We start from the raw sequence: 27131 nt of genomic DNA, 5'->3' as shown, positions 1-27131 counted from the left end.
AAAAGTGCGGGATTTACTACATATAAGCCACATCTCTGATTACAGATTGAGAGGCAGCACTGCGTGGGCACTGCAGAACATGACAGAAGCAGGCACACACTGAAACTACGATCCTGAAGACGCGCAACAGCAACTGTGTGATGCCCAGGGTATTAGACACCGACATTGCTGCAGTACATTGGGTCCTCCTTCGACTCGCGCTTATCCTTTGTGGCCTGGCCCAGCCCTCCTGGGCCTCTACCTTCTCATTCTTCCCCAATTATTTTTTTTCCCCCGTATTAAGCTCACTAAGTGAACATATATTTTGGGGGAACACCCTGGACAGAAGCACAGCAGCCCTATGCTGGCTGCAGGGCGTGACCCACTCAGGCTTATCTTAAGCATCCTGAGGTGCTGCTGCCCTACGCCCTGCTGCAGCCCCAGTGCTGCCCTGCAGGTGCGGGGTGGCAGAGCACTGGGGTGAAGAATGGGGGGAAACCAAAAGGTACCAAGTGAGATACACAGAAGAAACATGTAATTTTGCGGAGCAGTACTTCCCTCCTTGTCTTCCACCACTCCTCACAGTCATGCTTTTATACAGAGGAACAGCTGTTTGCATGACCACAGGGTGTTCTAGAACCTGACCTAGAAAAAGGGGAATTCCACGCTAAATAATGTTTTGGGTTTTGCTTGGGTTGTTTTTACTTCAGCCAACAAGCGGTTGTGCTGGTCTGACTGAAGCTGCCCTCTGACTGTCTCTGAGCAGAAGTGAGCAGCAAGGCCAGCTGTGCCTTAGACTGGTGCTGCGCTGAAGACCACAGCCGAGGTGGCACAGGGGTGCCTGGCCAGCTTCATCATTCCCCCTCCTCCATGTCCCCTTCCCCTAGTCATCCTCTCCACTGCCGCTTGGGTATGTTGCACAGTGCCATGGGTGGCTGTTGGGTGAACCAGCCCAGAGAATCGATCCAGGTGAAAGATAATCCACCAGAATAAAACCAAAAGCGACCATTTTCAGTGCCATCCCTTTCTCAGCAGGGTCCACTGCATGGCTGGAGAGGAGCAGCCAGGGGACGGCTTGGTTCACCCTGCGCTGCTGCCAAAGAAGACCCTCACGATCCTCAGCCTTTGCCATATGAAGCCACAGTCTGAACGCGAGCAGTTTCCTCATGCCTAAATTAACTGTATTCTTATATTTTGTTTCTCAGTACAATCTTCCATTCTGAAGGGGAGGGTGGTAATTTTTCTTGAAATTTCACATTATTTTGTTGGCAAATAAACTTGTGTTTGACACAACATCCGCCATGTCTGCCAGATCGGCAGGGTTTTCTTTCTTTCCTCTGGCTCTTTTCCTCCTTGTTTTTTTTTTCCCTTCCAGTATTCTCTTAATTTAGACTGGACCCTCCTGTAACAGCAAGTCAGCAACTTGCTTTGGGCAAAACAATTTGTACACTAGATTTATTGTCTTCCTGCTTGGATGTCCATCTTGTAATGTCTTCCACATCCAAGCCCATCCAAGTTTCTTTCTCTCTTTTTTTCCTCTTTACTTTGAGCTTAGTGTTTTGAAGGAAGTTGATCAAACTGAGCATTCTTGTGAATTTGAGTTTGGTTGCCAAGAATGTGATTCATCCCCCTGTAAGGAAAAGTGCTGGCACTAAAGCATTCCCCATTCCCCTTTTTTTACATGCAAAATACTGTTACTGCTCAAAACAAGCAAATCTTTTTACTCAGAACAAAGTGTTATGCTTTAATTGCACAACAAGTAGAATTCTTAAAATACCTTTAAGCGCTATTCTTACAAGAAGGAAATATCACCAGCAGAGGCCTTGAAAGTGATGAGATATAAATTACAAGCACTAATAAAGCACAATGAAATGGTACCTTGCCTCACATCCTTCATATTGTTACCTTACCCTCAGCAGGACCAAATTCCAGCAGTTTTTCCTTTGCGCTTTGTGTCGTGGATATTTTAAGAACCCTTCAGGGAAATGCAAAATAATTTCGGGGGGGGGAACGTGTTATTTACTTGAGTGAGGACAGTGCAGGAGCTGAAGGGTCTATTCAGTGAGGGGAGTTTAACGTCCCTGTTTGTCCCCTACGGCGGTGCTGGTACGGCAGGACAGGCGCATGCCTCAGTGCCACTTAGCAAACTCCCCGGGGACCTGCCACGGCCATGCTCCCTGCGGACGGACACCCCGCCGGTGCCGCCGCGCCTGTCTCACCCTCTTCTGCTATGGCGCTCCAGCGAGCGAAGGTTTTCGCACATCTGTCAAGCAGAGAGCCTGGCGTTCTGCACACTCCTCCCCAAGAAGTCAGAGGGCTTGTTTATAGTTTGAAGCAAAAAAAGGTAGTTTGGGATTAAATATACATTGTTACAGACGGGAAAGCAGGATTCATCTTTTCTGGGAGTCTTTCTTTAAAAGCTAGGGTATTAGTAAAAGACTGCATTGCTGTTTGTCATAGCTTTGGCTTTGCTCCTGGCTGGGCCAGGAAATGGTGTGCACAAAGTACGATTTCCCACATTTCAGCAGTGTCCCCGCAGCCTTGCTCGTGCTCCGTCAGTGACACACAGGTAGGACCAATAACACTTTCACCTGACATTTTTCAAGCCTACCAAGGACCAGCTGCTTTCAAGTACCTTTTACCATCCATTAATAATCTCTGCCAGCTAGTCTCTGATAAAGCCACTCACAACCCTGATCCTGATGGCCAGGGTCATGGGATTGCTGTCCCAGCAAGAAACCAGGACTCGTTCAAGCAGAAACTCTAACGTCTCCCACAGTTCAGCTGTCAGCATCCAGAGTGTGCAGGGCTAAAGGAGCTGTACAACTCGCACCCCGCAGAGAGCTGGAGGAGGATAAGCTTCAGTGCCCCCAGAAGCAGGTGCACAGCCCGTTCTCGGTGGCCTTCCACCACGGACGCCACCAAAAATAACCAACTTAAGAAAAGTGCTCAAAGAATGCGGGATGAAAAAGTGTTCATCCAAATCCAGGCACCCCTGAGTGCAAGAGGGAGTGAGAACTTCTCCATGGCTGACCAAAGATTTCATCTGCCATCTAAACATAAAATCGTGAAAAATGTGTAATGTCTTTGTATGCCATACCGTTTGCATCCGCTGGCCATAGTTCAAAGAAGAACTACAAGCTATGTTAACACAAATACACAAATCTTCCCCCGTCGTTTGCAGCCCAAGATGGAGAAACACTCATGAATCTCTCATTCTGACAAGTCTCCATGGTTTCTAATCAAAAACCAATTAATAACTTCTACAGTGTATCATTTCATGTTTGGTCTTGGCTAAAATCCTTTCTGACTCTCCTTCGTGTTTGATGGTTGAAGCATGTTTAATCAGCAGCTCCATATTTTTCTGGGTGAAGCCAGACTCAGTCTGAAACAAGTGATCAGCAGCCGGACTGCTGTACTTCAACGGCATTTTAAGATCTGGCCCATACATCAGAATTTGTACATAAGAATTTAGCAATAACTGTGCCCTGTGTTCTAAATATTCCACTTTTATGTTGTCAAAACATCGTGCTTAGCTAATCATTCATCTCTAACAGGCAGGGAATCTATCTGTATCTCTAGTAATATAATTTTTGCAATTTTTGTATTTGAGAGTTTCACCTCCTTTCATATAAGTTGTCTCTTTTTCTAGTATTTGTTTCACTGAAAAATCTGAGATGTCTTTTTTAAAGGTAACATTAAGTGATAATGGTCTTCTAAAAATCTGAACACCTGCATTAAATTGGTGTATCAGCTGGTAATTATTATGCCTTTGCATTCCTCAAACCCAAATAAAACACCAGAGCATATTTTATCTTGCTTCATATTGAACAAATCTAAACTAAGAGGTTTAGAAGAGCCATTTCTCTTCCTCTTCTATGCCCTGAAGTTTTATAGAAATGAATCTGAATTATTCTTAGCTTTGTAACAGTGGTAACAAAGAATAAAGCTGACTGTGAAGTTTCTTTTTTTGTCCCAATCCACTTCTTTTTAAATAGTTTCTTTCTTTCCTTCCCCTCTCTTCATTTGCAGGAATTGCCCCTCCGCAGTTCTGGGAGGCACTTATTTATTTTTTGGAGTGCTGCACTTTCTTACATATCTTGTGAACACAAAAAAAGAGCACTGCTGACAGCAATCTGAAATGTCACCGTCTGTCACGCTGTCCCATAAAACGTCATGTCATACAGCTCGTCATTTGAAAGGAGCAGGTTATGGACAGATGTCATCTCCTGGCTCCAGCTGAACCACTGCAAGAGGATGCCCTTTATCACCACCCCCTCCGGCCCACTAATGTGCCAGAAGAGCTATTTCTGTGAATCCTTCCTGCCCATTCCAGGCAAGAGCAACGAGGTTATTGTAAACAATTTAAGTATGAAGTCTTTGCTAACCTGTCTCATTGTAATAAGTCTGTGGAAAGCTCATCATGACCAGCTCTGCCAAGAGAGCTGACCGGGAGGGAACAGCAATAAATGTAAAAGCAGTGACTTCTTCCCGCTAGCACCCCGGCTGCAGCGAGCACCTCTGCCCATGCCCTCACGATCGCTATAACCCCAGCGTGCCTCCATTGCTCTGCAGCAAGACTTCATAGGTTTGCACAACACGTCCTTTAAATTTCCCCAGCATCTTTTGCCATGTGAAAAATGTAATATAATACAACTGATAACAACAGTCAGCAGTACATACCGAGGTTATTCTTTCTTACTCAAAGGAATAGGCATCCACAACTTTTCTATCAACTTTTCTTTCAAAGCTATTGTGATCTGCGGAGCCAAAGTGATTCTGCCTTACATTATGCCTACAGGACATTCTGTTTTACTGGCACTATTCCCTCCACTATCATTAAGATTATGTCAGTGTTTCCACTAAGCACCGTGTCTCTGAGGAGCTTATAGTAACCAAGCTGTCAGAATTCATTCTGGGCTCAACCTTCACATATTGTAAATTTCCAGTGATGGACATTTCCTTTCTTTAAAAACCATCGAGTTAATTGATATTGCAATACACACGACACAGCATTCAGAACAAAATTTGGTTTTATATTGCACTATTCAAAATGTTACAGGTAATTTATTGCAGCCAGAACACTTTGGTCGTAAGTCGCCACTCAGGAAAAGAAAAAAAAAAAAAAAGAAAAAGTTACAGAATTGTGTTTTCTGACCTGCACGTTGAGCCACAGAAGATATCTCTGCGATGTAGCTGGGCTGCCTCAGGGTGCTGAGGCTTTGCTTTGTGCTTGAAAAGGCTTGCCACATGGAACTACTTATTTTGGAGGAAAGTTTTGCTCGACTCTTTATGATGATGCTTCTGGGGGCAGGACACATGTAATGGCTTACACGACATCAACCTTTGTAATGAAGGATACGGCAGTGCTCTCATAAACCTTCTGCAGGGCTCTGTGAGCCCCAGAACAAAACCAAATAAAATGTGACTCTTGCCGTGGCTGACAGGAGAGGATTTATTTATCAACAGCTCCATTGTCATTAAAGAATTGGTGTGAAATGCCACAGACATGGGGAGATTCTTTGTGTTAAGACCCATCATCCTGGGGCAGAAAACAGAGAAGCAAATGTCTGTCCTGGGTGTGCGAGATCCATCTTTATCCATCTACTGTTTTCAATAGGAACTGTGTGTACCACAGAGTGGAAACTTCTAGAGATGTATGGCAAGCTGAAGAGCAGCATAGCCAGGGAGCTGCCTATAAAATATGTGTACTTCGGTATATTCAGTCAGATCTCTTGGAATTTTCTACTTTAGGAGAAAAATCTTGAGTCTTTTAATATTATTCTTCTATGGGAAGGGAAAAGAACAGATATTTGGGGGAAGATACTGGAATAACCATCAACCTAATCTGTTAACGCTTATTCGTGGAAACGTTCCTACCAAAGCACGAGCAGGACGGTGTCTATCTGAAGGAGGTACTCACCCCCTTCTCAGACTTTTGTGTCTGTTCAAGGACGGGATCACATTAATCCAGGAAGCAGCCAGGGAAGGGATTTGTCTGCACAGGAAACGTAGAGGACAATGTTAAGGACCCCTCTTCCAGACGACGGTGTTGCGAGGGGACATGCTGGCTTTGCCACGCGGGGCGTTTTGAGGATAATGCTGCTGCCCTCAGAGCAGCCGGCGCAGGGGCTGCAGGTCAGGCAGCCTCTGTGTTACCAGGGCAAACTGGTGGCAGCAACACCTGCAACTGGGAAAAGCACCAGCGATGAAAGTAACCTTCACAGCGGGTTTCCCACCGCTGCTGTCGGTAGTGGAGCTGCCCCAGTGAAGGCAAACCGGGAAACATAGCTACAAGGAGCACAGGCAGGGGCCCATGCTGCCCACCTAACTATTTGCAGTGAATTACAGGCTGACAAACTTCTGATATTGGTTGTCCTCTCTATAATACACATCTCGTACACAATTTTTAAAATTTCCACTTATTGCAATGACAACCCATTTATTCCTTCCTTACAGTGTATGAACATTTCCGTACTGAGGTAATTTAATACAAACAGTAGGGGGGAAATCAAGAATCTATGGTAGAGTATTACCCAAGTTATAAAAGCAGTTTATTACTCTATTGTGTGTCTAAAATTTCTGGAACATTGTAGCAGATGTATTTTATAGAGAAATGACAACACGTTTTAATGAAATCCAGGTTTAGATTCTGGCAACGTTTCTTCCTTAATTTTATATTTTGTAACTGAGTCTACTACCCCACCAGGAAAAATCAATAGAATATTTAGTACAATTCACCATCACACCTTCACGTGTATTTGTGTAGAAAAGAAAATAACTCTACGTGACAGACCAGGACTTACTCTTTTCTTTACTCGAAACTGAATTCTGTCTTCCTCTGCTGACAATGGCAAGTTCCAGTTTGTTCTAGTCTCTTCCAGGTGAAATTCAAGCAGTCGTTACAAATTTTGCTGGACCTCTCTTGCATAACGCATACCCTGTTGTTGATTTAGATTGCAAACAGTTTTGCACTGGGTCGGCCTGAAGTGCTGTGGAGCTGCCCTCCAGCTCCCTCCTCTCACCGCTCTGGGGACGCGGGCAGGGTCACATCCTGCGTCCCTTATCGGTGCCCGCTGCGGGCAGCAGCGCCATAAGGAAAAAAAGGAAGAGCCCCACTGTTCCCAGTTCCTGTGCCCAGGCCTGTCGCAGAGCACAGGAGCACTGTGGACATCCTTCTGAATCCCTTGCACACCCAGATGCATCAGGTACAATTTAGCTGCCCAGTATTAGTTTGTCTCTGCTGACGATGGATAAACCACAGTTTTTAAAAAAGATTATTGTTCAGTCAAATATATTTGCTTTATGAGAACATTTCTGACACAGGAATAAGCATCTCTGCCAAATTGTGTTTCCTTCTCCAAAGTAGGTGGATGCTGCAGGTTTTCAAACTGCTGTAGGTATTTAAAATGAACAAAAAGTAGTAGAAACGTGAATGATAATGCTCATCTGCCTAAAATATTATTCTTGGAAACATTGTTTCTGAAACTGAAAAAAAAAGCATCCTGAGGATGCTCTTTCAGGAAACACCTGATGTGGAAAAGTTCCATCTGAATGGCAGAATTATAACATTTGGCAACATCACAAACAACTATAAACAGGGTCTTACACTGGCAAGTATGAGGCAGCTTGTTCACAAGGCACACCAGCGGCTCAGCCTTGCATACGACGCCTGGCTCCTGGGGCGTGCGCAAGGCTGTGCAGACTGACCGCTGCTACTGTCACGCTGACAGTTAAATAACAATTTTGCAATATTGTATAATAGTAAATCATCTTCAAAGCGTTTTTATCAACTTGTGGTCCTTCTGATGACTTTAGAGAGAGAGAAAAAAACATATATGTAATCTATACACAGGTATAGATTCCGCCCAGGCAGTCAAGTCTTGGTGCTCCTGAATTAGGATACTGCTTAAGGGTATCTACGTGCTTTACATGTACAGCGACAGAGTCATTTTATACATTGCAAATGAAGAGCCCACTCCCGCTAGTCTTTACCACACTGACTCATTCACCTGCTGGCTCACGCGCAAGTTGAATAGGACCACAGAAGCCCAACAGTTATCCTGCATTTTGTGAGCCCAAATCATCTCAATCCAAAATAGGACAATGAGAAGAACTGAAGCTTAAATGAAAACAGTGTAATTTTCTAGCAGCACTACAGGGTTCTTGAAATCTACACTAACTTTTGTACAAAATACAGGAAATTAAAACACTGTAACGAAATCTACTGCACATGAAGCATTCGGAACATAAAACGGATCTGTGATGTTACCGTGACACAAAATGTAGGAAATACCAGCAATCATACTTGCAAAGAAAATGCGAGGGTGTTCTTACACCACCAGTTAAAGCCTGTTTGCAGTAGCCGCTCCATCCAGTTTGAGACTTTGCTCACTAGGCTGATTGTAAAGATGTTTGAAAGATGATTGTGCTGTTGCCAGAACAGGGTAGTTGAACCTTCCACAATCAAGATAAAGACCAAGTCCTCTATCAAACAAGCTTTATTGGATACACATACAACCATGCAAAATCAAGGAGCGGTATGTAGTCCTGGTTAGGAAGAACTCACAAATGCAGCCAATAAGCCAGAAGTCCTGGGAGCCCTGGGAACTTGAAAACAGCCTGCTGCAAAGAGTGAGGCTAATTCAGCTTCTTTGAGCCGAGATTCAATACACTCACGGGTCTGAAATGTTCAGAGTTCCTTGCTCTGGTCACCTGTTAGAATTTTCTAGTTCCTTGGAGGTTTACCTCAATGGCTGATATCCCAGGCCCAGCTGTGCCACTCCTTTCTATATCTTCCCAAGTACACTTTTTATTTACTAGCATCTTCTCTGTTCTGCCTAGAAAGTTTTAAGTCACACAATATCAACTGCTCCTTTTGTTTTTCCCCTTTCAATACTTACTTATGGTAAATGTTTCATGGGCCAACAGGCCTTCTCTCAATAGCTGTGGCAGCTTTGCCCAGTCCCATATCCTAATGGCACCAACATGCCATCTCATTCATACCTTTCCTAGGTGCTCCAATGAACAATTAAAAGTTCACTATTTAAATAACCACTTAAATAGGAATGTATGTTAACAATTCTTAAAGAGGCAATTCATACTTCTGAGACCACTTGTCTCAGTGCTCTACAGGCATTCATATCTGAAAATGTTTGATTCATATTTTGGGTATCTCCTTTACAACAATAAAGGCTAGAGACTTGCTTGTACATAGAGTTTTATTCTGCCTCCTCAGTAAGGAGCTTTCATTTCCTCTATAGCATACACTATATATACATGTCCGCACATATATACATTTTGCACAGAACACAGCATCCCTGACAAGTAAAGGGGCTCCTCACCCCCCAAAACCTAAGAAAATGTGAAGGGAGGGTGAAGCCATCAACCGACTCACTGCCACTGAAGGGACAGACCCTATTCCATTCTTACTCTCTCCTTCTGTCTCCCAGCTACTCCTGGGCACGCACTTCCACCACTCATCTTGCACCAGGTCTAGCAATCATGGAATCGGTATAGAAAGTGACAACAAACTGACAGAAAACCAGCCCCTGGCTGGATAGTTTTATCTTAAATTAGGGAATTTAACTTATTCTTGGAAGCATCTAGTGAAGGCGACACCTGGCAGAAGGGAGGGAAAAAACCCTCACATGACTGAGAGTAAGGACTGGCAGCGGGGTGCTAAATCCCCCTTCTCTGTCAAGAGCGAGCTGTTAGACCAACTCAGGTACACGTGGGACCTCAGCCTAAACTGGTGGGAATCCAGTTTATCCCGTTATGCCTTGTTTAACCAGACAGCACCGTCTCCAGTAAAACCTGCATCCCGCAGTCCAGGTTACAGATCACGTAATTGCATTTTCATTTCCAAATAATTTCCAACTTTCTCTTCCAAATACGTAACATAAGAATCTAAGATTTTAGACTGAAAATAAATTGTGATTGTTAATACAGTTCATGAATAATAAATTAAGTCATGCTTGAATTTACTTAAAACTCAAGCACACTAGGTCATTTTTCACATAAATAAAGCACTCAAAAAGTTCTAGCAGAAGGAACTACTTAGATTCATAATAGAATTGTGCTTTATTTGTTACAGCTGTTCCTTTATGATACCTGATCCTAGACATAAATTCCTTTGTTTTGGAAATGGTGGTTCACATACTGAGCCCAAAGCGTGTATTATCAGGGCAGATATAATTAATTTTAGCAGTGTAATAAACTGTATCGTTGTCTGGGAAATCAAATCCTGCAAATGGTGGCAAGGCTGAGTCATTCCCTTTGGTAATAAAATGATGATATGCTGTAAGTTAATGTACATTAAAAACTGTACAATACTATCCAGGCTACCACAAAAGGAAGTTAATAAAAGCTGAGGGTGAACTCTAATAGATTGTTGGTTCCCTTGTCTTGTATTAGGTGTGCCGTAAATCAACATTTTAAACCAAATTGGATGTCTATATTAGAGGTGAAGAGGTGAACTGCAAGAGCTTTTCTTTTTTTTTTTATAGTATGGACTCGTAACTCTTTTTCTTCTTCATGGTGTACAGAGAAACCTCATAGGTGAATATATTTTTCTAATTTTTTTTCTCCGCTACATATTTTTAAAATAAATAATACATTGGAAAGACACATCTATGGTGTTTGGAAATGTGAAATTAAACCACAACATCACCTTTAGAGCACAGGTATTTCAACAGTTGTAATATCTTAACAAGCATATGCTTTTTTCATGGTGTAGAATTTATTGTATTTATTTCTCTCTGATACTATACTCATACTTGAGAAAGCAACCCAGCACAGATGTAAATTCACCCTGGATCTCCTTACTCGAGAAGTACATTGCAGAATAAGGACCTGGAGACACAGCTTCAGTGGCACATAGTTCTGTGTTGTACTCTGCTGCAAGCATCAACAGAAAATTGTATGAGCAGTATAGGAACACTATAATAATATAACATCAAGTATAGCTTAATGGGATGGTTAAGGGATGGGAACATCTGTCATATGAGGACAGGCTAAGAGAGCTGGGACTGTTCAGCCTTGAGAGAGATGGCTCCTATCACTGTGTATCTGACGGGAGGGAGTGAAGACAGAGCCAGGCTTCTCAGCGGTGCCCAGTGACAGGAGAAGAGGCAGTGGGCACATACTGAGATACCAGAAATTTAATTTAAATATAGGAAGAAAAATAAACTAACTTTTTTTTTTTTATATAACTGTGAGGATGACTGAGCATTGGAGCAGGTTGCCCAGAGAGGTTTCCATCCTTGGACATACTCAAAACCCACCGAGACGTGGCCCTGAGCAACGGCCTCTTGCTGATCCTGCTTTGAGCAGGGGTTTGGACTGGGCAGTCTCCTCCACAGCTCCCTTCCAGCCGCAACAATTCTACGCGTCTCTTATTTTGCACCTGCAAGCACACACATTTCTGCATCATTTTACAGAAGAATTTAATTTTGGTTTACGCTTGAAATGAGAAATAAATTCACAGCACTTGAGGAAATAAGTGTCAATTCTGTAAAATGAACAGCCACTGATTCTAATACGAATAACAAACCAACTCTCAACATTTAGAAGATGGTATCACATCAGAAACACAGATCTCTCTACTTATTTTCTAAGACACGACCAGAGACTCAAATTTAACCTAATACAACATTCCATTCTTGGAAAAACAAGACCATAAATGGAAAGCATATGTATTTGCTGATTCCTGAATGTAATATTAAGAGAAGCTAAATTCTAAACATGATTTACCCCTTCCTAATTTATTTTCATCTACCGCGGTGGGGCCACCCGCAGCCGCGTCTCCTCTCCTCCTGAAAACCACCCTTTCGCCCTGTGGCCGCCTGCCCGGCCCCGCTCCCGGGCTCCAGCCGGCGGTGCCCCACGGAGGCCACCCCCACGGAGGCCACCCCCGCCGAAGCCCCCCTCTGGCCCTCCCCGCGGCCGCCAGCCGCCCTCACACCTCTCCCGCGCTGCCCGCGCGCGTGCGCTGCGCACCGACCAGCCCCCTCCCCCCCCGGGGCCTGCCGCGCCCGGCCCCGCCCCGCCGTCACCGCCCCCTCCCTCCTCTCGCGAGATGTGAGGCGCCCGGCGGGACATCCGGGGCTGCCGGTTGTTTGCGCGGCGGGGCAAGATGGCGGTGGAGTCGCGCGTCACGCAGGAGGAGATTAAGAAGGAGCCGGAGAAGCCGATCGACCGGGAGAAGGTGCTGGGGGTGCTGCCGGGCGTCCTCGTACGCCGCTCCCGGGCGCGGAAGGGCGGGCACCGGGGCGGGGGGAAGGGCATGGCGACGCCGTGAGGCCTCGGGCCGGGGAAGGGGGGGGGGGGGGGGGCGGGCGGTTGGGGGTGGCGAGTGGCCCCTCATCCTCCCTGCCCCGCAGACGTGCCCGCTGCTGCTTCGCGTCTTCACCACCAACAACGGGCGGCACCACCGCATGGACGAGTTCTCCCGCGGCAACGTGCCCTCCAGCGAGCTGCAGATCTACACCTGGTGAGTGTGCGGCGGCGGCCCGGGCCCCTCCGCCCGGCCCTCGGGCACGGAGGCGAGCGGGGCCCTGCGGACGGGCCTCCAGGCGGTATCGGGGAGCTTGCCTGGCTTGAACTCCCTGTCCGATGCTCAGCTGCAGGGGGGAGGTCGATAGGCCTGGTTTACAGCAGGAAACGTGGGGAGGTTTTCGTGAGGGCCGTTGTGCGCTCCGCTGCGGCGGCAGCTGCGCGGAGAAAGGCAGCTGCACTGAAACACGGCGCTTCTGCCTACAGCCGTGCCAGCTTAGACGTGGCATCCGCGGAAGCGCAACTTTAGCTGAGTGCTGAGTGCCGCACACTGAAACTTACTGCGGCTGAATTGCCCAGTTACTGATGCACGTAATCAGAGGCTTGTGTTGTGGTGTATCTTTAGTTATCACAACGAATCTATTCAACACAGACGTTCTCCTTTAACTAATACTTAAATTTTGTTCCAACAGCCCTGTTTTTTCAATAGAAGTAGTTGTCCCAGAAGGCTTGAACTGTGGTGTGAATGGTGTGTTGGTTTTAAGTCTGAGCCTCTTGAGGGTGGAGTAATGTGTTTCTTTTTGATCAGGTAGCAGCGCTTTAGCAGAGAGCTGCTTTTTATTGCTTTCAGATTTAGTTTGGAGCACAGCTTTAGTCTGCATTGCAAACATGTTAGGTTTTGTTTATAGTATTTTGAAGAATGCTTTTGGAAGTGAATTATACTACTTTTTAAATCTTATTTTTCCTTCAAGGTGTCTGCTAGGGTTATAACTTGTATGTCGTATGGTTGAATAAATCCATTTTTGGGGCTAGCAAAGCATGCAGTTCTAATTTACTTCATAACAGGATTTATGGACTCAGTCCAGGCTATTGATGGTGTCTGAGCTGTTTGCCATCTGCAGAAGTCAGAATGGGCATTGTATGTCAACACACTGCTCCTTGGTTGCTTGGAGTGAGTGTACAGTCTGTATAATTAGAGCCGCTTTAGTTGTGATGATTGAGTCCTTTTGTTCTTGAAATTCTGGAAATGAGCTTTAGCCCTGGTCTGGTTGAACGCTGGGAAAAGGAGGAGTGCTGCCAGTTAGGGCAGAAATGGAAATACTGATGGAAATGGAAAACTCTTCATGATTTTTTTTTTCTTTTATTCCTACATTTCCTCTAGTATTCAAGAAGCTATTTTAACATAGACACCAACTTTCATGAGGAAGCACTTACAGTGTTCATTGTATAAATGCATTCATGCATTTTAAAAAAAGTTCCCTGCTGTTTAAATAGTAACTCTTTTGGGAGACATGGAAAAGCAGGTGTGGAAACATGCACAGAAGTGAAGAGACTTGTCTAGTATCTCAGTAGATTAGAAGCTACTACAGCTAGAACCACATTTGCATATTTGTTGCCTCCAGTGTACCTTAAGTGGTGAATTCTCCTAGGTGTTATAATCAATAACCAGAGCAGCTTCTTGTCACTTCATTGTTAGACCAAAATGTGTTGTTTGGAATGCCATGTAGTTGTGAAATCAATGGCTCACTATGTAGCCGAAAACGCAAGATCTTAATCATCTTCAGGTACTGACAGAAAATATGCCAAGGCAAGGAAATGTATGGTTAAGTTGTAGCAATATATTGATTCCACCTTAAACAGGTTTTGGGAAGCTTTATTGTTGTTGCTTTTGAGAATGTGAACCGCTTTGGTTTGTTTGTTTAATCTAGGATGGATGCAACTCTGAAAGAACTGACCAGCTTAGTGAAAGAAGTCTACCCAGAAGCACGGAAGAAGGGCACACACTTCAATTTTGCAATTGTTTTTACAGATCTCAAGAGGCCTGGATATAGGTAAATGGCATTTCTTCTCTGGGTTAACAGAAGACGTCAGGCACCAGAGAAGTAAATTATGTTTCATTAACACTGATTTTAACAAATTAAATTTCTAAAGTCTTGATAACAGACTATATGATGACCACTGCAAACTCTAACTTTTGCTTGGTGGACATGGTTGCTAATGTGTTCCCCAATGAACCTGTGTGTTTGAAGGCTTTGGTTGCTGTATTGGCAACTGACCAGAACACGGACCTACCGCTTGAGATAAAGCTTTGTTTCTGGTGATACGAGGTGCGGTAGTCTTGTATCTGAGAATGCATTTGAGTTTTAGCAGTGATCTTGTTGCAGGTATCTGTCTTCCAAACTGTATGAGCTAACCCTTGTCAGCAGCCAGTGGATATATCTGGCTCTGTAATCTGTGGGGTCTTGTTCTTTGTGTGTATGGAAGAGGGCAAGGGGTTCTCTCTAGTATTTAACTTAATATGGTAGAAGGTTCCTCCACCCCTCTGCCCCATTAGAAAGAGGATTCGGTGTAGCTTTTCTTGGTGCATCTGGTACTGGAGGGAAAACCCCCCAGCATCCTGTGTACATAGCTAAATGCTAAATACAGTGCAGAGGACGGCATGGGAAGGTTGTCATGAGGTGATACAGTTCCTGGTTTGGACATCTAGAGAGAGTTGCCTCTAACTACCTTGCCTTTTCTCTCCTGCGCGCAGGGTGAAGGAGATCGGCAGTACCATGTCGGGCAGGAAGGGCACAGATGATTCCATGACATTGCAGTCTCAGAAATTCCAGATAGGAGACTACTTGGATATAGCAATTACTCCTCCGAATCGTGCACCACCCCCATCAAGCCGCATGAGACCGTACTAAACTATGGCTTCTTTGTATGATGACATCTTCTGTTTATTCCTACTTGCTGTTCTAAAGCAGGCTTATTTTTTTTGCTGTTCTAAGGCAGGCTTATTTTTTTTGCTTTTGTTGCTAAGCAAGAACACCTGAAGACAATGCTAAGCATCAGAAATCAAAGTTAACTTTTAAACCTTAACTTTTAGTTTATTTGTTTAGAGGAAACACTTAATCTTTAGCAGGGCCATCATCCTACCCCTGATTGTTACAGCTTGAACAGTAAGTCAGTGTGTCCAGTGTTTCAAGATTTCCATAAAATACAACCAGGAGGATTACAGGTGTTCTGTACTTCTGTCTTGTTTGGAATAAAGATTGATGTTATTAATCTTTTGATAGTGTGGTGGTGGGTTTTTTTAAAGTGAATTTCTGCAGAGAAATTTTGAACTTGGCTTTTAAGCAGAAGTTGAAATTGAAAGGAGGGCCAAAGCCTTTATCTGGGAACTTTTGGGCTTGTTGAGTAGAGGTAGGTGGCCTAACGGGGATTCCTGGTGCAGGAGGATTTCTTAAACCACGGCTGGCTGGATTCTGGAGGATGCGCCTGTGAGCGGTGTGGTCCAAGGCAGGCAAACGCGGTGTTAGGCTCCCTGCTGAAGCAGACATGCTGACAGGGAAAGTCAGAGCTGCGCAAGGCTGCGGGCCCTTCTGCAGTCTAGTGAGGGGAGGCAGGGCACCTCGCCTTCCAGGGGCTGCTCCATCTTGTGCAGGTGACCCCAATCCACAGATTGGGCGTGGTCTCAATGACACCAGTATATCCCAGGATACTGAGGAGCTGCTGAACTTACCCCAGGAAATGTGGTTCAGCACACCTGCACATCAGCCTTACTTGAGTTCTGAAGGAGCTGGTGTCTTCAGAAACAGAAGGTATAAAGCTCTCTGTGAAGGTCTTGCTTTTCTTAGAGGAGTGGTCTCCAAACTTTTTGATCACACACCCCATCAGTAAAAAATTTTTGAACGTGCGCCCTGAAAATTGTTTGTTTATAAATTATATACATCTACTAATGTACTAATGTTATGTCCATTTTAAAACTACACAAAAATAGAAATGAAAAAAGGTGAAATACTTTAAAATTGTATTTATTCATGGTACAAAAAATACTTTTTTCCTGCACCCCACTTGCGTGTGTACCGCTTTGAAGATTGTCTTTGGATTGTCTTGTGCACCCCACTTTGGAGACCACTGTCTTAGAAGATGGGGATATCTGCAGAGACCTGGCCAGGAGAAATCCGGTGTTTTCAGACGGAGGTTGGCTAAGGAGCATGCCGAACTACTTCCTGATGAAAATGTAATGGCAGGTGCCCTGCCCTGAGATGCTCTTGCCTGCAGCTCAGGTGAACCGAGAGGAGGTGAGGCAGCAAGTCTGCACTCCGGCAGTTCGCGTGGGAGTCCTGACCCTGACCACCGGGTCCTTGGCCAAGCGAACCTGCGGGGTGGAGGCAGCTGGCTCACACACCTAGATCTCCTGGGCTGTTGACCGCAAGCAATATATTGTCAGTGTACACTGACCAAGAAGAAAACACCCAATTTTGGCTTTCAGAAGTCTACAGAAGGTGCATACTGTAGCCTCTTTCCCTTAGTTATCTTCGTCTAATGAATACATGTGGTTTTGGACTCCACACTGACCAGTCTGAGCTGGGTAAATCCTGCTGCTTAGCCCTCAGTAAGATGACTTTTCACAAATACTTGCAGCTTGTACTGAGCACCAGTTTCTCAATTTACTGTAACCCTTGGGTGTCAGGGCAAAGCCGAGGAGCAGTGAGGAATCAAGGTTCAAGGCTGTTCTATATTAAAAGTTACTGATGAAGCTGGAGGTTGTTGCAGGGTGTCTAGTAGCCAGCTTCCAGAATCTCAAACTAGAGGAAGGTGTAGCAAAGGGGTCTCAGTTGTCCATGGGGAAACTGGAAGGCTGGTCTGCGTGATGAACGCTGCTCTCTGGGAAGCTGCTGATGTTGCCTGGTACCTTCTTAAGGAGCAGGAGAAAGAAGGGGTGATGCATCTCCTGGCAAATCAGTGCAACGCTGGAGGATGGGGCCAGTGGCTTCCCACAGCTCAGTGCTTGCCAGTTTCTTCTGTCACTGCAGGGGGAGATCTTGAGACACGCAGGTGCCTCTGGTCTTACAGCGCGCTCCTGCTGTCCCGGGGCTGCGTGCCTCTGCTGCCTGACCCTGGGCATCCAGCTGGTCCGGAGAGAGCCAGGCGCTTGTTTTCTGCACGTTGTGTCCCTTCATGCTGAGAGAAAGGCAAGAGCAGGAGAAGTAAAAGCTGTAGCTGCTCCTTAGGGCCTTCACCTTCCTCACTTAAGGCCTTAGCAGAGCAGAGGCTAAGACTGAAGGAAGTGTTCCTGCCTGCTGAGGACAAGGCATGCCTTCTTCCATGAGCTGTGAGTTACATACTTCTTTTTTCTCTCAGGAGTCCCTCAGTGCAGTATAGCCTGGGGGATTTTAGGTTCAGTCCTGCCCATGGTTCACCCTGTTCTGTCCCTCTTCTCTGGCTTCTAAATTAGGGAGTTGTGATTTCAACTTTCATGAATGACCCTCATTTGCAGAATCACCTGCATTTTTTCCCCTAAGACTGAAGAGGTTGAAAAGTGCTCCTCACCCTTTTTTTAAAGAGAGCTCAAGAAAAGACAATATAAATGCTGCTTTATAAAGGACTGTGAGCCCGAAGTGGCAATGGAGCTGGTCTAGCGTGGCCAGAGGTGGGACGGGTGGCAGAGATGGGATGGGTGGGATGTTTTGCCAGGGTGAAGGCATTCGCCTCTGGTGCACGGGGAAGGCTCTCCACGATGATGCTGCTGTGAGGATCCCACGTGTCGTAACAGCTCAGTGACTTCTGTGTCACCAGGGGCAGGTTTGGTCAGGCTTGGGACCCCTGCCGCCTGCGTGCTGGGTCATGGCCAGCAGATCAGCCGTCTGGTTTTGGCACCTTACAGAGCTGGGCAAACAGAGAAGTGAAGACCACCGCTAAGTGGCCTGCTCGCCACAGGGTATCATCCATGCTGCAAAATGAGTGAGGTAAGTCCTGCAGTAACCAGCATGTAATTACAGAATTGCACAGCCTCTCACGAAAGGCAAGGACAGACGTGCCATTAGAGGTACACAAGAATATGGGTGTTTCCTCATTTTTCTGTCTGGTTTTTGCTTTAATTGCATTTAAGAATAATTCTCAAAATTAAATGTAGTCAATATATAAGGCAACAGCAGCAAGTGAGCCCATGTCTGTGACTCAGCTGCTCTGGGAGGCGGCTTGGCTTTGCTGCCAGAATGGGAGACGTGGCCCAGTGACACACACCAGAGAAAAAGAGGAACAACCTCTTTATATTTGGTGACTCATGAAGCAAAATCACCAGGAAATGAACATGCAGAACTAACTTCCTTCAGTAGCAAATACTTCAGCTTGACTGCTTAGGTGTGGAGTTCACCTTCGTATGGCTGCCATGGAAGTATAAACCTCAGCTGACCTCTTCCCCGGCTGCTTCGGGCTAAACATCTCTTGAGAAAGAGTTTTGCCCTCAAACACTTGCACTTCACACAGAAAGGTAATGCAGAAGTGAAGAGTTCAACTTTCTGTACCTATTTTTATGGGAAAAGACACCTGAGAGATCAGTGCAGTTAGGGTTAGGTGTTCTCTACATCAAAAATTCACTGCACAATCAAGGCCAACAGCAACAGTTTTGAACTCGGACATGGGGATACAGCGAGCAGCTGTGAAAGCAGACAGCACCAGGGTACAACATTCCAGATGTTGCAAGAGGTGGAGTGGTAAGTGAAAGTTGTCACCTGCTGAGCTCCTACTGCACAGGAGGGAATTTACTCACGGTAACGAGGTTGTGTGTGTCTCTTTCGAAGCTACTATAAAAGCTGAGGAAGGATGTCAGTCCCTAAAAAGAGCAAAATATGTACAGCACTGTGGTTCGGGGAAATTAAAACAAGATCTCAGAAACAGTGAGCAATCCCATATGCTTAGGAAGCAAAGTAGTGTAGACAACACTACATCCAGATCTGTCAATCCACAGGACTTGGCTTTGTACGCAGCAATTGCATGAGGAATTGTTTCCCTCATCAAGGCAGCTGTTTGAGATGGGTTTTTTCCCCTTTTCTTTTTGGATGCTTAAAGCCCTAACAGACACAACTCTCGCTTTCGTGTCTGTACTTTCACCAGCAACCATCCCTCCAAAGCTCTTTTTATCTCCCAGCTGCATAAGGCGAAGAACTAGGATGATAGTTTTCAAAAAAAGGTTTCCTGACTTTGTCATCTCTTAGCGGTAAACCCCACGCGCAGCACTGCAGCCAGCTCCCGCCTCCTGCCCAGACCCCTCCAGGGACTCCCCACCTACCCCCGCCACACACCCCCTGGCAGGTGTCCCTCCAGGCCTCACCTCCTCCCTGTCCTTCCTCAGAGGGGCTCGGGTTTCTTCTCCCTTTAACTGGTGACAAACACCTGGGCACTCGTGCAGGTCTCCAGCCTCTGTGGTCCCCGGCCCCTCTGGGCTCCCTGGCAGGGCCAGGAGAAGCGCCCCGCACCCACCTGTGGGGTGCAGCACAGTCAAATGGACCCAGCTACAAGACTGAGGCAACTTCCCCTAATTTCTCTTTTTTACCCTCAGTAGCAGCCACCACAGGCTGCTCTGCTCCCATAGATGTGACTTCACGTTTCCGTGTTCCTTCTGGTGTGCCTTTCCTGCCTGTCCGGGTTTGGTTTGTCCTGAAGCACTCTCTGCTCTGCTTCCCCAAGCAAACTTGGTTCTTAGAACTAAATTTTTTTCCTCATTTTACCCACCTAAACCCATGCTCTTTTCAATTTAATAAATAAAAAAAGTGTATCAAGAATGCTATTTTTTTTTTTCACACCATTATCTTGTTACACCTTAGATAAATATTGCTGCTGCTGTTGGTCTTTAGCCAGGCTTTCATTCAACATTCAACATGGGGGGAGGGGAAGATTCCTTTTTGACAGGCTCAGGCCTTGAACTAAGGGCTCCGTTTTCACAGTCCCCCTCTGAGTTCACCACCCCTCCACTACCGGTTCATGCATGTGTGTGTATGCACATACGTATGCATGTACAGGAATGGAGGCTACAGCCTCAGAAGAGCAGCCATTTCCTTCCCTGCAATGGCAGCACGACCCTCATAAAAGTTCTTCTGCAGCGCTTTTGGGCCAGGCTGCCTGCGTCTCTGGTGGAGGAAATGGTATCTGGGTTAATTCCCTCCCTAGTTAAGCAGCGAGGACAAGACTTGTACGCACACTTTGTCAATAACCTGGGCTGCATCAGACACACTCCTCGCTCCAGCACCATGTTCGCCGTCTGACTGGAGCAGTTGTGGAGGCTGAAGTTTTGCTTTACAGTTCCGGTCAAAAGCAGAAACAGTTGTGGTGCAGCAGGAAAACATTAAGCACTATCAGCAAGTTCTCACTCTTGCTATGGAAAGCATGGAAAAATGAGAAGGTCTCAGAAACCCCGTTGTGTCAGAACAAATGAATGACAGCAGCTATGGTCCTGTTCAAAGAACAGCGCTGTAAGCAGCGCGACAGCTAAGAACAAACTGCCAGTCCCAAAGCGATCCAATTACCTGCTGCTCTTGGCTCAGCCCTTGCGTCTAGATATTGCAGCCCATCAGCTGGGTTAAAAAAAGCATCAGTTCCTCTGACAGAGCAGGGCCCTGAGGAATGTGAATTGTAGAACACCCGTGTCATGTTGTGCGCAGCTGGTGCCGTGCCTGGCCACAAAGACCTGTCAGCGATGAGGGGGGGATGCCTGGCTGGCAAACCAGGGCAAGGCACTGGAGAGAAAAAATGGCTAAGGGCTAGGTTCAGAGGGGCTGGGGTGTTCGGGACCCTCCCTGGGGTACTTCCAGTCTCACAGAACTGACAGGCTGAAGTAGAGACATCCTGGCCCAAAACCTCACTTGACCTCTTCAAAACTCAGCAAGAAAATCCAGTGAACGCTGCAAGTGACAGCTTCCAGGGCACCTCTGGGTGAGCTCCTCTTAGCGCTGGCTGAGGCATGAATTCCCCACCCCATGCTTCAGGCATGCAGAAAAACATGAGTTAGTGTCTTCAAGCTTGAAGAGACTTGGGAGTCTTTAATAGGGGCCTGAAACTGCACCTGGCCCAGACAGCCACGCTGTGTATGCTGTTTGAATCCAAGTATTCCTTTCCTTGAGTCCTCAGTGCACATTTGGGAGATGCAGAAGACCTCCCAGCTGAAGACCTTCCATTGCTGCAGAAGAGATAGGAGCCAGCATAGCTGACCCTTTTCCTTCTAGTCTTCTGCTGAGGTCTTTTGGCTGAAAGCCATGAAGCACATACCCCAGGCTTCAGAGGACAAGAGGGGAGAGCCCCAACAGTGGTTCCAGGTAGGGCGTTTGAAGAACAGCACCAGGCACGCAGCAGTCCCACACCACCAGCCCTCGCTGCCTGCCTGCTCAGCCGGGGCTGTGCACCGTCCCACAGCCCTCGCCTAGCCCGGCGCCTGCTGGCAAGCATGCCACACTCCCGCTGCCTTCGGTTTAGGAACTGCACTGGAGAGCAGGAGGCTTATACTTGAAAAGGAGAAGGGAAGCACAGATTTAAAAGTACTAAAGGTTTGAAATACGGTCCCACCGCACCACATCACAACAGCCTACATGGCCGGGAAGGAACACCACCCTGAACCTACAGGGCCCTCTTCAAGGGTGAGGTTTGTTGTAGTAGCTGTGTCGCCGCCAGTCTGGTTCATGCACAACCACCCCAGCAGTTGTCCCAGGAAGGGGGAAGGGGTGATGGGTGGGGGGGTGAAGAAGAGGAATTGCTTCAGCGCTCACGGAACAACAGCCTCAGGAAACCTTACCAAAGCAGCCGGACAGACAGGATATGATTCCCCCAGCAGCTTAAACTGCCAGCGAAGGAGGGTGTCCTGGCTCCCACTGCCCCCGCCCCTTCCCTTCTCTTGCCTCAACACTGTCGCTGCCTGTGCAGGTGAGCCGTGATCTGGGTCAGCACGCAGAGTCCATGAATAATTTAACCTTGGAAAACAACAATTAATTCCTGGTGGCTGAGCAAGGAGGAATGGCTTCCCGTGCACCGCAACTGCAGTGACACAACCGAGGGCGTAGGACCTGCAGCTGGGGGAGAGGAAAGGCGGGACCGCGCAGCAAGGCCTTAGATTGGTTTACAACAATTGCGTAAGCAATCATTAGGGAGCGTAACCACAGGGCTTTAAGCCAGGCACACATTATGCCAAAAATTATGAAAGTATTTGAGCACCTTCCTGCTGGGTATTCTGCAAACTATGCTTTCCTTGGTCTCTCCCCGGGAGAAACGCCTGTGTAGCAGAGCATCTTCTTCTGTGGATCATTTCCTGTGTGTGCACATTTATGCTATTTTTTTTTTAAACTCTTCAACTTGAATTAGACAAGGCAAGATCAAAGTTCACAGACCTCATCAGCTCCCTCCCATGATGTCAACTGCCCCTTTGTAAAAGTGGGTATTACCGTAAGAACAGCATGAGGTTTCATGTTTAAGTTGATAGATAATATAGCCAGTATCGACTGACGTCTTCCGGGTAGAAAGTTGTATTCCTGTGGACTAATGTACATGTGATTCCATAGCGTGGCCACTGGATGTTGTCATTGCTCCTTATAAATGCCACAGTCTCTGTATTACTGTCCCATGGGGAAGCAAGGTACTCCCCAAAATACAAGGCAGCTCCAACATCAGCTTCAGCTGTTGATGGAGCACATACAACCACCACATGTACTGGAACATGTGAATAATGACAACAGGGAACAAAGCAAATATCACACCTTACAGAAATAAGCAAATATCACATCCATGATGCTTTAAATAACCAAGGAAGCCTGGACTCCAGTTATTGCTCCAGTGATTTATAAAAACATCAATAAAAGCACAACGGGAGGCACTAAAAGCGATGCTTGTCATCTATTCATCTGACAACCATCTGGGAAGTTTCATTTCACTGTGAGATCTATATTTGTATTTAACCTCAGGCAAAATATTTCCAAGCAAAGAAAGCACTGACCACCTTAAGGGGCTTCCTAGGCAGAACAATCGAGACACTCCTTTGACAACAAATGGGATTATGGAGAGAAGCTTCTGTTAGCTGACACATTTGATATACTTAAAAAAATGAAAAAAAGATTAAGCACCACAGCAAATGAAGGAAAACTAAAGGCTATGCTTTTTTGATTGCTTCCCAGATGTCCCTAAACACTGAAGTGCAATTTTGTGCTGGGTTCAATCTTTTCTGGCTGCAGGCTACTGCTAGATGTGATCCCATTCGCAGCCTTCCCTTACATCTGATCTAGCGCTCACACGGGCAGAAGCTGAGTTTGAGATTACTGTTGGGAAGGACAAACTAGACGAGAAAACAAAATTAATTAGCCTTTCAGTGGCTCGGCAAGTGTAAGGAATCCATCGTAAAACTGTACAACCCCTAGATTCTGTGCAAGAGAATTGGTGAAACAGCCTCTAGTGGAAGCAGCCCCCAGTTAAACTAAATTAAGCACAACACAGAACCATACTGTGAGTTTTGCCTGTTTTCAGGTGACGACTGTCCCTTACAAAACTACTGCGTTTGCTACTGTTTATCCAAACGGCACTTTCTGACAGGCCAATGCTGTTGTCAGATTTACCCAAAACAAACCAACATGTAACCTTTGTTTTAAGTTCTTTTGCATCATTCCCACTCCGACATGTTATATTGCTTCAGTGCGCAGCGGGACAAGCCTTTTTTCAGCAGCAATACTGGCTTAAGTGGAGTTTTACTCTCCTCCAGCCCCACGGCTACATCCTTGGTTGTTCCAGCATTTGAACTTCTGCAGTTTATCAGATGGCCACACAGCCACCTGCCTGAGAGAACTGACCTGTGTTGGAGTAAAAAACCACAAAACAAACTACAAAACTTTCCCTCCCCAGTTTATTTTGAACACAGATCAGTTTCCAACACTGCTCGTGCTTTCACTTCTGCCAACTTTTCCCTCCCCCACCCCCAATACTGCTTAGGCCTTACTGAAACCTAAAAGGTTTTCACAGGTAAAGCACGACAAACTAAAACTAGCTTTTGTTTTGCTGCTCTGATTATATCCACCTCAGAGCAGTGGTCCTGCTATAAAGAAGAATGTAAGTACAAACAGCAATATTACTTGCATTAGGGTAATATTGTAGGCAAGAAAACCAAAACTAACTAGTAAAACTTTATTTCTAGATTCCAAAAAGTCTCATGCGAGCATCATGTCATAATCGCTTGAGTAAACCAGAAGATTTCAAGACTTCAGTTGTCATCTTGAAGATAATTCGTATCTCAAAATATTAATTGAATCCCTTTCATATTAGTTAATGAAATAGCTATGAAATATTGCAGAAAATGTTTAATAGGCAAGAAAGATGATGCAAGTGGCTTACAATGAGAACCCCAGCACTGCTAGGTACAACTGTACCATTCCCTAATGGAGGAAAGGACAGTGGAGTCCAGAGTTGTTCTCAAGTTTAGGGAAAAGACATTTCTAAGCCCTTTTGGGAATTTCCGTAGTTGAAGGTGGCAGGGGAAATACAGCAAGGTCCAGGACAGTGGTGCTGCTTGTTCCATTTCATGTTAAATGGAGTCTTTCAGGGTATCTGGCTTGCTTCAGGGCAAGGAAGTAGCCATGAAGTGGTGTGGAGAGAGAATGCAGGCTGTGAAACCCCTCCTGCTTAGTGCCGGCTGGAAGATTCTTGCTCTGCAGCAGAATACTTTGTACCTTTTTAAGACCGTGAAATTCCATGACTAGCATCTGGCCCATTAAGTGGTTTTAGTCTGTGGAGATGCTGGAAGCAGGTCTGGCCTTCACTCTCTGAAGGAGTTGGGTAGAAAAAGTAAGTGCTTTTATAGCAGCAGATGATTAGTTTTCCAAGCAGCCACCAAGCATTTGAGACAAGATTTATTTAGTATTCAAAAATGTTGATCAAGCTCAAAGACTGACACATAATAACACATACGTATTTTTAAACAGAAGCTAGCACAGAAAAATGACAGTGTGCTCAGGCCAGAACTAGCAGAAAATCAGCTTCCCCCAGTTAATTTGATGTACGCTTATCCTGGAGAATGACTGGAATAGCAGGAAAAAGGCACCTTTACTTGCTAGGTTTTAACCAGGACAAGTCTGTCTAAGCAAGTGGAGAAACACTTCCGGGCATCTCTAGATGTCTGCATACCCGGAGGACTTAAAAAAAATGTGGAGCTGTGTTCAGAAAAGCATACACTTCTCCCTGTCTCCTGGGACAGTATCTCCCTTCTCATGTGTTGCATGCCTGCACTCATATAAATGAGAGGATTTTAGCCATCAACAGGAAGACCACATACAGCTGGTAAGAGCAGTTCTGGAGTCACTCAGAGGAATAGCTGACACTGGAAGCAGCAAACTGGCTCCAAACAAGGATACGTAGCTGGGATTTCTTGTGGACAAAAGTAAGATCGCTGGTAGAAAAAAATCCTAATTACTGTGACTACCAGATACCAAAAAAGTGCCCAACAGCTTTAAGAACTTCAGCTTAGTCAGCTATTATAGGGATAGGTGTGCATGTTCAGAAGTGACAGCATCACTTACAGAATGCACACAGCAACAGCTCAGGAGAGTAAGCAATCATCTACATGCCTGCCAGCAAATCTTTCCAGCAGTTGAAGATATATATAACCAGTACCAATTACACAATATATTTTCAAGTAATTCATATTTGAGCCACAGTCACCTTTTAGGGCTACAGAGGTTAGACTGTCAAAAGGAAAACAGGTATAGCACCTAGTATGATGTTGATGTAAGAAAACTATAATAAGAAAAAAGCAGCAGCATAAGAAATACCTGTCCATCAGATAGGTAGCAAAGAGCCTGATGCAGGAATATGTGTGATATGTCTTAGTGTTGCAAAAGTGACTGATAGCATAGAAGTGCTTTAAACAGTAAAGCACGAGTTACTCTTCACATAAGACGAGACTTGTTTCTGTTGAAGATACAAAATACCGTTGAAGTACTACACATCAAACTCAGCCCTGAAAAGATGTACAGTGTCACCAGAACAGCCAGAGATATCCACTTTCTGGACAATATACTGGACTCTCCCTTTATTGCAACCTAACTACACTTCTCTACAGCCTGCTGCAAACGCAAGCATACACAACAAACACAAGAATCGGGTGAAACAACTAAGTACTACCTCGTACATGACCCCGGTCCTCTTTGAAGCATATATACATTTAAAAACCCTCAATATATTTTGCCAATAATTTCAATAAAAAATTAAGCACAAGTTGTTAGTTCAAACAAGTTTATCCACATCAAACTTTCTCCACTAAAAAAAGCTTTTCCTTCATATGGCTCTTTCCTCCCACCATTATTTTCTTTTGCTTTTTGAGCTTGTTATCATTCAGTGATATGATCCATGAATGTGAAACAGTCTCAACATGGTCTTCAGCTTGATTTCAGACGTTTGGCTTGAAAAATCCAGGATATCCTCTGCAAATATATCCAGAAGAGTTCATGAACTTATTATCTCAATCATGTCTTGAATTAGCAGAAGACACAAACATTGAAAACTTTATTTGATTACTCAAATGGATTCCAACTCCAAGTATATTAAAATACCTACTTTTATCAGTCTCATTCTGGGTTGCTGTATGGAGTCAAATAATAATCACATGTTCCTTGTACCTCTTACCTAAATAATCTGTACTGACCCCAAGTTTAACAAGTAATCAACAAGTGTGATATACATTACATTGAATCAGGAATATCTACACTTGATCAAGTTGTCACAAAAACTTCTTTCTATTCAAATAGATCAAGTTCTTTTTAAAGCTATTATTCCATTGTTCAAAGATTAGTCATACTTATTGTAGACTAATTTCATCTCACATACTGTTCATAACATATTGTTCATAAGGTGGCTTTGCATTTCAAAGA

At 45.3% G+C, this 27131-nt stretch overlaps 2 protein-coding genes and 1 long non-coding RNA gene across 3 annotated transcripts in view; 1 reads left to right on the top strand and 2 right to left on the bottom strand.

The window, feature by feature from the left end:
- Positions 1-9189: 9189 nt before the first annotated feature.
- Positions 9190-11829, bottom strand: LOC142077889 (uncharacterized). The gene is made up of 3 exons (XR_012672050.1): positions 11734-11829; positions 11265-11386; positions 9190-10878 (listed from the first exon to the last, which is right to left on the bottom strand). It is a non-coding gene; the product is annotated as an uncharacterized LOC142077889 (long non-coding RNA).
- A 205-nt stretch (positions 11830-12034) lies between these two features.
- SAP18 (Sin3A associated protein 18) lies at positions 12035-15530 on the top strand. Its single transcript, XM_075139938.1, has 4 exons — positions 12035-12187; positions 12363-12472; positions 14184-14306; positions 15008-15530. Exons 1-4 carry the CDS (start codon positions 12116-12118, stop codon positions 15162-15164), a joined length of 462 nt encoding a protein of 153 aa, XP_074996039.1. The 5' UTR covers positions 12035-12115; the 3' UTR covers positions 15165-15530.
- A 9574-nt stretch (positions 15531-25104) lies between these two features.
- Positions 25105-27131, bottom strand: part of ZDHHC20 (zDHHC palmitoyltransferase 20) — a 69062-nt gene continuing 67035 nt past the window's right edge. Inside the window, exon 19 of the mRNA XM_075139931.1 lies at positions 25105-26684. Within this exon, the coding sequence (XP_074996032.1) occupies positions 26651-26684 (34 nt within the window). The 3' untranslated portion in view covers positions 25105-26650. The remainder of the gene's footprint in view (positions 26685-27131) is intronic.

Source organism: Calonectris borealis, chromosome 1, assembly GCF_964195595.1.
Source record: "Calonectris borealis chromosome 1, bCalBor7.hap1.2, whole genome shotgun sequence".
Classification (NCBI taxonomy): Eukaryota; Metazoa; Chordata; class Aves; order Procellariiformes; family Procellariidae; genus Calonectris; species Calonectris borealis.
This window is presented reverse-complemented; position numbering and strand designations above follow the sequence as displayed.